The sequence below is a fragment of the Helianthus annuus genome, chromosome 17 (genome assembly GCF_002127325.2).
Source record: "Helianthus annuus cultivar XRQ/B chromosome 17, HanXRQr2.0-SUNRISE, whole genome shotgun sequence".
Classification (NCBI taxonomy): domain Eukaryota; kingdom Viridiplantae; phylum Streptophyta; class Magnoliopsida; order Asterales; family Asteraceae; genus Helianthus; species Helianthus annuus.
This window is the reverse complement of record NC_035449.2, coordinates 65,592,501-65,604,980: the sequence shown is the minus strand read 5'-3', so window position 1 is coordinate 65,604,980 and position 12,480 is coordinate 65,592,501. Positions and strand designations below refer to the sequence as shown.

General features: G+C 36.2%; 2 protein-coding genes across 2 annotated transcripts; both read right to left on the bottom strand.

Annotated features, from left to right (window-relative positions):
* Positions 1–1,398: 1,398 nt before the first annotated feature.
* LOC110924521 lies at positions 1,399–8,151 on the bottom strand. Its single transcript, XM_022168523.1, has 7 exons — positions 8,117–8,151; positions 7,982–8,033; positions 4,526–4,722; positions 4,269–4,459; positions 3,764–4,001; positions 2,494–3,343; positions 1,399–1,608 (listed from the first exon to the last, which is right to left on the bottom strand). Exons 1-7 carry the CDS (start codon positions 8,149–8,151, stop codon positions 1,399–1,401), a joined length of 1,773 nt encoding a protein of 590 aa, XP_022024215.1.
* A 312-nt stretch (positions 8,152–8,463) lies between these two features.
* LOC110924522 (protein FAR1-RELATED SEQUENCE 2-like) lies at positions 8,464–10,007 on the bottom strand. The gene is made up of 4 exons (XM_022168524.1): positions 9,879–10,007; positions 9,547–9,782; positions 8,838–9,096; positions 8,464–8,682 (listed from the first exon to the last, which is right to left on the bottom strand). Exons 1-4 carry the CDS (start codon positions 10,005–10,007, stop codon positions 8,464–8,466), a joined length of 843 nt encoding a protein of 280 aa, XP_022024216.1.
* Positions 10,008–12,480: the final 2,473 nt, after the last annotated feature.

Here is a 12,480-nt window from a genome sequence, read left to right as displayed (position 1 = left end):
CCCCTCTCTCACGTTTAAGGGATCCTGATCCCTTCACAGGTTTAAAGGTATTCACCTTTCTCTCGAATTGGGTTTAAACACCCTGCCTGGAGCGCAAGCTGTCCAGGGATAGTTCAAGATAGCGGGACCAGTCCATGTAAAAGTGGCTGACAATTTCGTTATTGTTGGCTATATCCTGGATCCTAAAGGTATATGAGGATTGATCACCCTCTCTCACGGAAGGGTATTTTCATACTCTCTAAGGTTTAAAGGTTATCACCTTTCTAAGTTTTGGATTTTATACACTCACGCCTGTAGCGCATGAAAATATGGGATTTTCCCCAGGATACTTATGGGATTTTCCCCAGAATACTAAGGATTTATCTCAAGTATATTTTTGGGTTTTACCCCTGTGACACAAGAACTGTTCGAACAGTTGGAACTGATATTCAAAAATTTTCTAAGTGTTCAAGGACTTCATGCATAGGGGACATTCCTTCTAAGGCGATTGTGTAGAGCTCAAAAGATCAAATTTGGACCCAGTGTACTAAGTATCTCGACTTGGGGGCATCTTAGTGGAAGAAGTTGCAAAAGGATTGAAGTTCGACACTAGGGGTATACTCAATTCCCGGTATGATCTTTCCTTTGTGAACCTTAGTTAAGTCATTTGAACTTTTGAAACTATGTTTGGAAGAGGTTTAATTATTCTGGTTAAGGATATATTCTCGAAATGTGTTTTTGGAATATGTTTCAGGATATTTGATTGGAATATTTGGGATATAATACTTGGGTTAAAAACAAATACTCTGGTTAAACAAGTATTATCAAAGCGAATTTTGAAAAATAAACTATCCTTTTTCCTTAAAGACTTTATCTGAATTGTTTGAAGTTTGAAAACTCTGTTAGATGAAAGTCTTTGCAGGATATCACTGAAAATGTTGATCAGGATATTTTCAAAAAAAAAAAAAAAATTGCACTAATTTTGCAAAATTGAAATCTAAACTAAGCGATGTGTAACAAAAGATTGAAAAACAACAGCAAGTAAGTCAAAAGGTGGTTATATTATTAACATGTCAAAAGTTGTGCTTTTGGTTTCACTTCAAACCGCGGCCCATCCACCGAAAGCACTATTAGTTTCTAACCATATTTACGCAACGGTTGAAGGTTTCATCTCAAACCGAAACCCATCCGCCTCCAACCGTTGAATTGTTCAAAACAGGTTATACTAATTGATGACCAAGGGCTTCATCCTGAAACCCAGGACCCATCCACCTTTGGTCATCATATTGTCTGAATGCAGGAAATGTAAATTGTTCAAAGACATGAAAAGTAAATTGTTCAAGCAAACCACGACCATCAGACCTAAAAAGTGGGCTCCAGCCTAGGCACATACATCCATCATCGCCCACTTCGCTGCTTTTAAGGGGTAGCACCCTCTTCCATCATGACTTCATCATCAAAATCTTCTCCGGCATCCCTTCCAGCATCCTCTCCAGCATTCGTCCCAGCATCGCCACCAGCATCCTTTGAAGCACCAGCATCATCTACCTTCTCGGTCACCTTAGCAGGTTCCTCTGCAGCAGGCTTTGAAGGGGGCTCCACAGGGTTACCACCAAAATTCAAATTTTTCTCGGATTTTGTGTTTTTCAGATATCCATCTTGAAAATTACCTTCATTTTCATCCTGTGATTCAGATTTACCTGTATCAACCGACTCTTCTTTCAACACACTTTCAACGACCTCTGAATCACTAGAATCATCAGATTTGGAATAGGTTATGTCAATGTTATCTGGTAATTGATCTACCATGTTGAAAGCTTTTTCGACCTTTTCATCATCATAAAACACAAACTTTTCCGGTGGTGGAACTTGATGAAACTCTGAGCCAATGCCTTTCTTGTTTTGCTCAGAATCTTTCCCATCCGGTTTTATGTTGAAAATACGTTCAAGCACATATGATGACGCGTGATAACTTTTTAACTTGTTATTATCCTGTTCTAAATTAGCAATCTGTCATTTTAGCTTAGCAACATCTTCAATATATGAATTTACAACACCTTGTTTAATTTCATACATTCGTTTTAGTTCCTTTGATGTTTCAGAACAGTATTTCAATCTGGATTGAACAAGTTTCATTTCACTTTTTACTTTTTCATATGATTCTTTTGTAATGTGATAAGCCAATTTTATTGAATCATATTCCTTTTTCATTTCTTGGCAAATATTTTCTTTTTGTGAACATTTTTCTGTCATTTTAGAAACATTTTCTTTCAAAACTTCATTTTCTTTTTCTATCTTTTTACATTTTGCTGAAAGCATTTCATTATTTTCTTTTAAAACCTTTTCATTTTCAAACATTTCTTTGCATTTGTTTTTGAAAACTTCTTCAAGTTTTGTGAAATCAAGATCTCTTGTTCTAATCTTTTCGTCTTTTTCAGTACAAGCTCTGCACGTTTCCATGCATTTCTTGCACTGTTCAACAGTTTCAGTCAAGATGTTAGAATCAGAATTTACCTCAGTGATTGGCACCTTAGTGTTTGCTTCTGTTTCTGTCTGATCAGCTTCTTTCTGCTGCTTCTCATCACCAACATCACCAGCAACATCTGTTGAACTTTCAACCTTCACTTCTATCGAATTTTCCTTCTCCTTCTTGACTTCTTCAACTTGCTGTTCTTCAATAACAGCTTCTTTCTCAACAACCTTCTCTTTTTCTTCAACCTTTTCTGTCTCAACAACTTTCAAATCTTCCTCTTTCACCTTTTCAACCTTTACTTCCTCAGCAGCTTTCTTCAAATCCTCAACTAAATTCTCAATGTTCTTCTTCATTCTTTCTTTATTCCTCTTCCTCAGTTTTGTTGTCATAGCATCCCTGATGATTTTATCTAGCCTTTTTACATATGTCTTGTCTTTTGCAACACTAGAATAATATTCGCCGGATCGAGAAATAACAAGTAGAACATCATCATGAACTATGTCACTTCTTGGAACAACTGGTTCACCTTGTTTGTTGACATAACATTCTTGTTTCTTATCCCATCTTTTGTTCGCAACAACATTCTCATATTCTTCCTGCATTTTCTCCATTCTGCACCCCACAATGAATCTTTCTCTCTCAGTTTTCTCACTTAGAATCTCTTCTCGAGTTTTCTCTTTTATCTCTGTATCTTTTTCTTTGTTTTCTTCACGAATTTCAGCGACAAGAACATGATGCTGGGCTTTTGATGCTTTTCTGCCATGAGCTGTTACAGGACGATCTTCATCTGGAAGAATCTGACTCCAGTCAAAACCTTCATCGTCATGAATTACTGCATAAGCTCTGGACTTCTCTTTTGGAATATTTTCGATCATCTTTGGTTCTTCTTTACTACGATGATAAATTGCCTTTCGGTAATAGTCATCATTGAAAGGTCTCTCAGATTCAGCAACTTCAGAATTTCTACATTCTCTTTTGAAATGACCCTTTTGCTTGCATCTGAAGTAGGTCACTTTGGATTTGTCGAATCCAAGCTTCGTTGACGGACCACCTAACGATTACTTCCCGGTAATCTCCATATATCTTTGAGCTCTGCGAATGCAACTTGCCAAACACTAGCGGATGTCTATGAGCTCCATTTCTTCTGGATCAATCTGGTCGTAGTCTTCTTTGGTTAATTCTAAGTTTCCAATTTTACTAGCTACAAGACCTTCATACGATTCCAGAACAGATGCTAGAAAACTCATTTGTTGTTTAGCTGCATTGATGCTCATCGACGGAGAATTCTTCAGTTTGAGAGCAATGTTGCACATAATATCCTCTGCTTCATCAGAACTTGATTTTGAAGATGAATCATATCCAGAATGATAATTTGATGAGGTTGTTTGTGGTTCCTTCATCTTCTCACCACTGAATGTTGTCTTTGGTGAACTATCAGCTTTCACCGAAGGTAAATTGCCTTTATAGTATAGACCAACATTCTGATGATGCGATGAACTGCTCATCTTGCTTTGCTTTTGCAATTCCAGATCATGACTTTCAATTTTCTCTAACAAAACATCAAGAGAAATTGTATCATACAAAACATCATTTTTCAAGATAAAAACAAACGTTTACCACTGATCAGCTCGTGGTAACGCTTCAATTACTTTATCAACAACTTCTTCTCTAGTTTTCACAATTTTAAATCTTTCTAGTTCAATCTTTAAATGGCAAAACCTCTCAATCATTTGCCTCACTGTCTCTCCTTTTAAACTATCAAATAAATCAAATTCTTTTTTCAATAACGCGATTTTGTTTTTCTGAATTTGTTTACCCCCCTTAGCTTTCGCCTTCAAATCTTTCCACACAGACTTCGATGACCCATCATGTATTAACAAAGAAAAAATGTCATCTCGAACTGATTGCTGGATCAAAGCAATCATCTTCTGTTCGTATGAAAATTTCTTTTTGTCTTCCTCTGAAAAATCTTTGATCAGAATTTCTTCTCCTTTGTCATTTACTAGGCTATCATAACCAAACTTCAAACAAAACTAACTCTCATGTGCATATGCCTTCGTCCAGTTGACAAACCTCTCCTTCCACCAAACATAATCCTCAATGTTATCCAACTTCGGAGGTTTTGAATAGGTTCCATAAAAGTTGTCATGTTTAATGTTGTCTTTGATGGTTTTTGTTATTGCTTTGGGTGTAACCTTTGAAGCATCCACTGTATCCGAGGTAAATGCATTGTAGAACGTATTGAAAAATTCTTCAGCCATGATGTGATCCTGGAGACAATTCAACAAAGACAATCAGAATCAATAATATCAAATATCCCGAAATAGACTGACACTCGGTTGACGTGAAATGATCCTGACACAAAAATCCTTTTTCAAGCGAAATAAGGATTTCAAGCGAAATCACTAATATAACACTTTCAAGCGAGATCACAGCTTCAAGCGAAATCAGAATATTAAACAGAATTCCACTTTCAAGCGGAATCACTTGTTTCAAGCGAGATCTTCAAGTGGAATAACACTTTGAAGCAAGATCTGATGAATTTTTCAAGCGAAATAGCAGATTCAAGCGGAATAACTTGCTAATTTCAAGCGGAATAGTACTTTCAAGCGAAATCAGCTGGATTTTTTCAAGCGGAATCAGACTTTTGGCCCATTTTTGTCATTTTTAATCTGAATTTAGGTCTGATATTCTCAAGGCTTTGTTAAAACACTGTTTCGCATGTACTGTGAAAAATTCAATCCATTTTGACCGTGAAATCTTGTCCAATTTTGAAAAAGAAGGTGTAGAAGTCAGAAAACTGATGCAATCGAGCTATACTCTTCCTCCTGAGCTCTGATACCACTTGTAGGATCGTTGTATGACCAGACTGAGTCGTTCAGAAGAGTTGTTTATCCGAATCAAAGGCGGAATCAATGACACGGACGCTCGATGTAATTATAATGTCTCGTATATTGATATAATCGTGATTACAGCACCTGGAGACAATTCGGCAGCACTTCGTTACCGATTACAAAATCCTGATTCTGCTTCAAATGAAAGGGAACAAGCTCCTATATATAGTTGATGAGGTTCCGCTTGAAATGACCAAGACACTTTCAAGCGGAATCAATTGATTTTGATTTCGCTTGAAATGGCACTTGACAGTTTCAAGCGGAATCACCACCAATTACATGAAAATCAGTTTCTCGCACCCGAGCACTGGTTTATCCTATCTAATCCTATTAGATGACTCGATACAAGACGAAGTCAATAGACATATTGCACTAACAGAATTCAAGAGCGAAAACGAATGAGTTCTAAACCTAATAAGACAAAAAGAATTTAATATTGTTTTTATTACTTTTAATCTCATCCATCCATCTCTCAAGATCAATGGTTGGAAAGTGGTTCTCGTGGTTCTCTTAACTGGGGGTGGTTTTCATTTTAGCGGCCCCGTAGGCCAATTAACGTACAAAATGGCTTAACATACATTGCGTACGCGATTGTTTTCCAACGTGCGATTTTATGTTTCACCATGCAATTTGTGATTTAAAGCACCTCCCATGCGATTTTATATGCCCCATGCTATTTCATAAAGCACCCACAAACATATATGATTTCATTAAAACTATATCCAATTTCATATATATATATATATATATATATATATATATATATATATATATATATATATATATATGTATATATATAACATGAACATGCGATTCCATGAACAATACAACCACTTTTATGCACATGCGATTTTAGTTTTTAACATTTACTACATGTGATTTGTCACCGCGTACGCAATGTACGATAAGCCCTATTGTACGTTACAGTTTTATATATTTATAGGGTCAAGATTTAGAGAAAACGGTGGAAAGTGTGAGAACGGAGAGAACACTTATGGATCGTCATATCAAAACAATCTATGGACTAGATGATGCGGTGGTGTTTTTGTAAATAACATCACTTTTAATAGTGTGGCGCGATTCATTAAGGGTAAAAGGGTCTTTTGACTTCTCTACACAAAACCCGAAACTCATGAATAAAACGCTATTAACATCCCGCCTTAACACACATAGCACACTTCATCCTAATCTAAACGCCATTAGATATAAAACACCAAACTTTGTTTTTGACCGATAAAGTTGAACAAACAGTACTGAAATAACGGAACTTAATTACTAGCATTTACTATAAAAAATCGCGCCTAAAATACGCGCCAAAAACTTCCTATATAAACAACCTCTCAGACCTAGTAAAATCCACACCAAAACCCCAAACGCCATATTTTCCTCTATACCATTCATCTTAGAAAACGCCAAAAAACCTAAATATCAAAGATTCCAATCCATGTTTCTTTGAGATACACTATTTTCTCAGTAAACTTTCACTCGATGTAATGGGCAAGATCCTCAATATAAACACCAAAACATACAAAAACTACAAAAAATAAAAAATGTCATTTCATGGGGATTCAGTTTTGTTCTCAATAAAGTTTAGCTCAACAGGATGGACAACATTGTTAGACATCTTTCTTGACTGAGGATTAACAATGTTGTCCATCTCGTTTAGAAAAACATTATTGAGTTTAGCATGACCAAAATTAGAGGTTTATGGTAGTTTTATTTAGTGGCGTTGTTTTTTTTCTTGGCGTTTGATTTGATTGTCCGATCTTATATTGTTTGTTATGTAACTTTAAAGTAGCATGTTATAAACAAAAAGGTCGAAAAAAAGATGGAAAAAATGATGTACAATGAATGATGTAAAACGCCAAACTAAGATATGTCTGCGTTCTATAGGAATGAAATTTACAAAACGCCAAACTACTCTTCACTGGCTCTCGAAGACCATCTGTGTGTGTCTCGTAAGAATGAAAAATACAAAACGCCAAACTACTCTTCACTAGCTCTCAAAGACCTTGTCGATCTTCTTTTAATTACGGCCTATTTGCATGTCGATGCGTAGTGTCCATAGCCTTTGCAGTTCTGACACTATCTTTCTTTGGCCTCGGGTTTCGACTATGATTTCTTTTTCTCGATTGCTATCTCCTGTTTAGATTTCAGGCGCTTCCGAGAACCAAAACCTTTGGATTTATACCCAACAACGACTCTTATTAGATTCTTGTCATTTTTATATTGACCGGTTATCTCGGCAAATCTATCCCTAGTACTAGCGGGAGGAGCAACAATCTGCATATGTTGAACCTTCTTCATATAAGATTGAACATGATCCTTTTATAAGGATAGCTCCTCTTTATTACCAGATAAACGGTTCAAAGTATATTCCGTTGAAAAAAATAATATCTCGCATCATACTTTGCACATCGGGATCAAGCTCGGTCATATATTCACGACTAATTGAGTATTCGGGAGAGCAGTTTGGGGAAGCCTCTTTGCGCCATCTATTCAGAATGTATTGTTTTGGAAATTCCCTAATGTACATAATTCTCAAAACATAGAATATATATCTACATAGCAAACCAATCTGTTCAATACGCCTACATGAGCAACTGCATGTGCAATCAGACTTACGGAACATTACCTGAAAAACGCCAAAAACAATATCTCTAGAACGCCATGCAGAGAATGTTTGTCTAAAAAAATTAAAAAACACATTGGATATGATAAAACGCTATTCACAGAAAACGCCATATAAAAACAAAACACCATTGTTTACCTCAAATAAGGATGTACAAGGCTGCTGGAAGTCATTTATGTAAAAGTTAACAAACCAAACGGGCTGATCTTTGTAACGTTGATTTATGCAATCCGCAATTCTAATTAGCTAAGCTTGAACGTCACAAAAAATACTTTTTGTGTCTATGTCAGCAGCTTGGCCTTCCAACAATTGGTAATTACTCTTCAACTGGGGTCGTTTGTATCGAGATTCATGATCATTTTTCGGTGTGTGTGACGCTGTGCTTCTATTGCAGTTTCATAATGAGTCATGAACTCAATAAGAGTAGCTTTCGAATTGCACACTTGACCAAAAAAATGATTCTCACTCTCCGACCTCGATGTTGTTCACATAAGACCCGACATCTCTTCCATTCTATAGTATGCAGGGATCCAAGATTCCCTGAGTGCAAAAATATCAAATAGCCAGTCATTATCTGCTAAATTGAACTCTGTGATAACCACTTCCAATTCTAATTCAAACTCTTCAGGTGTGAGAGTATCCGTCCACACAACACTATAAATATGTTCTTTAAAATTGGTGGAATTGCATAGCCTAACACCAACCTATGTATAACACGAAAATGCCATGCATAAAAAAACATATAAATTACACAAAGACAAAACTTAATTAAAAAAACACAGTAACAAGGTACAAAACGCCATGTATTTTAAAACACAGTGTATCCTAAAACGCCAAAGGTAAAAATAAGAATACCAACCTTCAGAGAAAGTTTATGCATCATATGCCACATGCATAACCGATGCCTCGTGTTAACAAATACAGCAGAAATAGCCTTCTTCCTTGCTGGATCTTGGTTCGTGACAACAACTTTTGGTTGAGAACCAACAGCTTTTAGAAAAACTCTCAACAACCAAATATACATATCAGCAGTTTCCGATGCCAATAATGTTGCACCAAATGTAACATTGCAGTGATGATTGTCTATACCAGTGAACGGTACAAACACCATAGAGTATCTGCATATGAAAACACCAATTGTCTATACCAGTGAACGGTACAAACACCATAGAGTATCTGCATATGAAAACACCATGAGAACTGAAACAATAATAAAAATGCCATTGCATGTAAACTAATAAAACGCCATTGCATGTAAACTAATAAAACGCCATATCATGTAAACTAATAAAAACGCCATTGCATGTAAACTCATAAAACGCCAAAAAACAGAAGAAGTTGAATTATAAAATATTACTTGTTGGAACGATACGTGGCGTCAAACGAAATCACATCACCAAACACGTGGTAATTACGTTTGGCTTGATCGTCACACCAAAAAGTCCCTTCAAACGATTCTCTTCGTTTGTGAAGTAATCATACGAGAAATTAGGCTGGGAACGTTTTTTTCATTCAAATGTCTCAAAACCATATCGGCGTCATATTCCCCTATAAACAAGTTAATTTGCCTCTTATAGTTCTTAAATTCAACTTTACTTGCACCCACGTCTTCAAAACTGCCAAAACAAGTCTTCATAACATTAAACGCCTTGACGGGACCCAAATTCAGCTTAGACATGCTGTGTATAACATGCTTCTGGAGCTGAGTGAGGTGTCGTTCAGTTGGAAGAAAATACTTATCAGGACGTTCAATAAGATCATGGTTGTGCTCCTCGACAAACTTATACACCTTCCATGATCCAGCCTCAAAAATTACACATAATAGTACACCACAATCAGTCCTCTTTGAAAAGTTGGATCACACTAATCGCTCCTTTTGATTGGGTTCCAACGTATCAACCTTCTTGTCCTTGTATAACCCAGATCTCTTACACAAGTAATACTTAATATGTAAGATACCTTTAGAGTTCGTCTTTGTAGTCCTTTTCCTGACTGAAAACCCACACTCCTTGGCATACTTAACATACATTGAATAACAATCATCGAGGCTTGAGAATACTGTCACACCCCGGCCGCGGTAAAACAACGAAAGCCGCGGCGGAAACGCCGGGGAGGTGAGTAGCGACAGAATTATTGTTTCAACAACCATGGCAAATAAAGTTTTGTATTATTAAAATTAAAGTAACATTGTCTTGAGTTCAAACTAAAACTATATAATAACTGTCTTTTAAGTCACTAAGGCCCGAGTCCGCCTAAGTGAAGCACAAACACCCTTATGCATTAGCACCTGAAACACATGTAAAAATAGGTACGTCAGCATAAAATTGCCTGTGAGATACATAGGTTTTGTTTGTGCAGATTCATGACTTGTTTTTGAAAGAAGTTTTTAATAAAGTGTAGTCATGAATCTTACAAAATGTTTTTCCTTTGCAAAACCATATGAAAAATCAATGAAAATCAAATGATGATGAAATGATAATGCATGGTTAAATGAATAACCAAGTGAAAATGAATTTGGATAAAATATGTAATTTGTAAAACATTGTCATGTTTATGTATGAAATGTTCATGTCTTGCCCAAGTGGTTTATATAACGCAACGATGTATAATACGATAAAAGCACTTATATATAGGAAGTACCAGCGGCGTATCCACCATGCTTTTATCATATAACACATAGCCTCGTTACATAAGTCACTTATCAATAACCAACCAAAATGTCTTGTTATATGTCAAAATGTGTATGTGTAAACCGTGTACAATGTCATGTGTATCATGTATAACCAATGAAATGCATAGCAAGTAGGAAATCATCTACTTAACTATGTAATGATGTCTAATGTGAAAACAAATGTCATGTATGGTGAATAACTAGAAGTTACTCAACCCCATAGAAAATGTACAAAACATGTTTTTGAATAAACCTAAGTTTAAATCATATGTTATGCTTTGCAGAAAAACAATGCTTTATGATTACAAACATTTATGCAGTAATGTTAATCGCATACATTCAAGCCTTGAGACTGTGGCGACAAACCCTTAAACGAATTAAAGGTTCATCTAAAGTTATGTAGTCGGATTCTGTCATCCCCAACTTCCAAACAAACCCAAGAAGTCGGAAACGGGAGTTGTCAATTCCTATGGTACCATTACATAAGTCCGAGCGGCGTAGCTAATGTTAATGAATGTATTATTGTCCCGATTGAACATACCAAATGTCATAACCAATGTAGCATGTGAAAACCATGTACTAGGAATGCTAAGTAAACATGCCTAGTAGAAATGTTCATGTAAAACAATGTGCTAGCATGCTCAGTAAACATACATAGCAGAAACGTCATGTAAAACAATGTGCTACATATGCTAAGTAAACATATGCAACAAATGTGTAACAAATCAATGTGCTAGCATGCTTGACATACATTGCAAAACACAATGGAAAGCATGTACTATATATGTACTAGGTGAAACTAGCATGTTTATGTCATAAAAGCATGAAATACACGAAAGTAACATGTATGTACATGTGTATCACCCCAAAATATTTGAAAACGGTAAAAGAGGGGAACTATGTACTCACTTGGGATTGCTAATTAGTCTTGAGAATAAGACCAATTTAAGCTCCAAGGGTCACGGAATCAACCGGCACCTAGAATAGGTAACTATGTTAATAATCGGCTCCTAAATCGGGAGATAGGATAGAATGAGGTTCTATAAATCAAATAAGTAATTGAACTCATATGGTATGATTTAATAGGCCCTACATTCTGATTGGAAAGCCTACCTAAGTGCTTTTGACCCGTTTCGACACATTATGGTAACATAAGCTACTATAAGGCGTCGTTAGCGAAAAACTATGTTCGGATGGTTATCTATGTGCTATGTCAAGCCTTAAATGCCCAATTATCCTAAACATGTTACTAAATCAAATTATACGTCAAAAATATGTTCACATAGTCAAAATACGAATTTATGCTTCAAAAGGGCATTTTGGTCATTTCCTATGGGCATACAAGCTAACTAGCAAATGACTAACCAATCCTATGTGATCATAAGGTATAACCTCAGTGGTTATTCCCTATGAAACTATGATCACTAACTAAGCTTGGTCGGATCCTAAAGATCGACCAAACGGGTCGGGTTCGGAAGTATAAGCGGTTGTTTAGACCGCTTTACCTTACGACCCTAAACAAGCACAAACTAATAGTGTCGAGTTAGACATGTCAAAACATGTCCAACCTACTGATTTGGTGTCAAAACAAAGTGTTTTGATACCCTAAAGTAGTTCCGAGGCAAAATGCATGCTAAAACGCATTTTGACCGAAACTTTGACTCGACACTACAACTAGCTAACGTGGTAATCAGCGGTTATAACCACGAAGGATTATAACTATCGTGATTACAATCACGTTTCAAAGTTCAATTGAACTTTGACTTGACCAATTAATGGTCAAAACCGAAAGTCAAACACTTGTTTGACTATTTAAACTAGTAAGCAATAA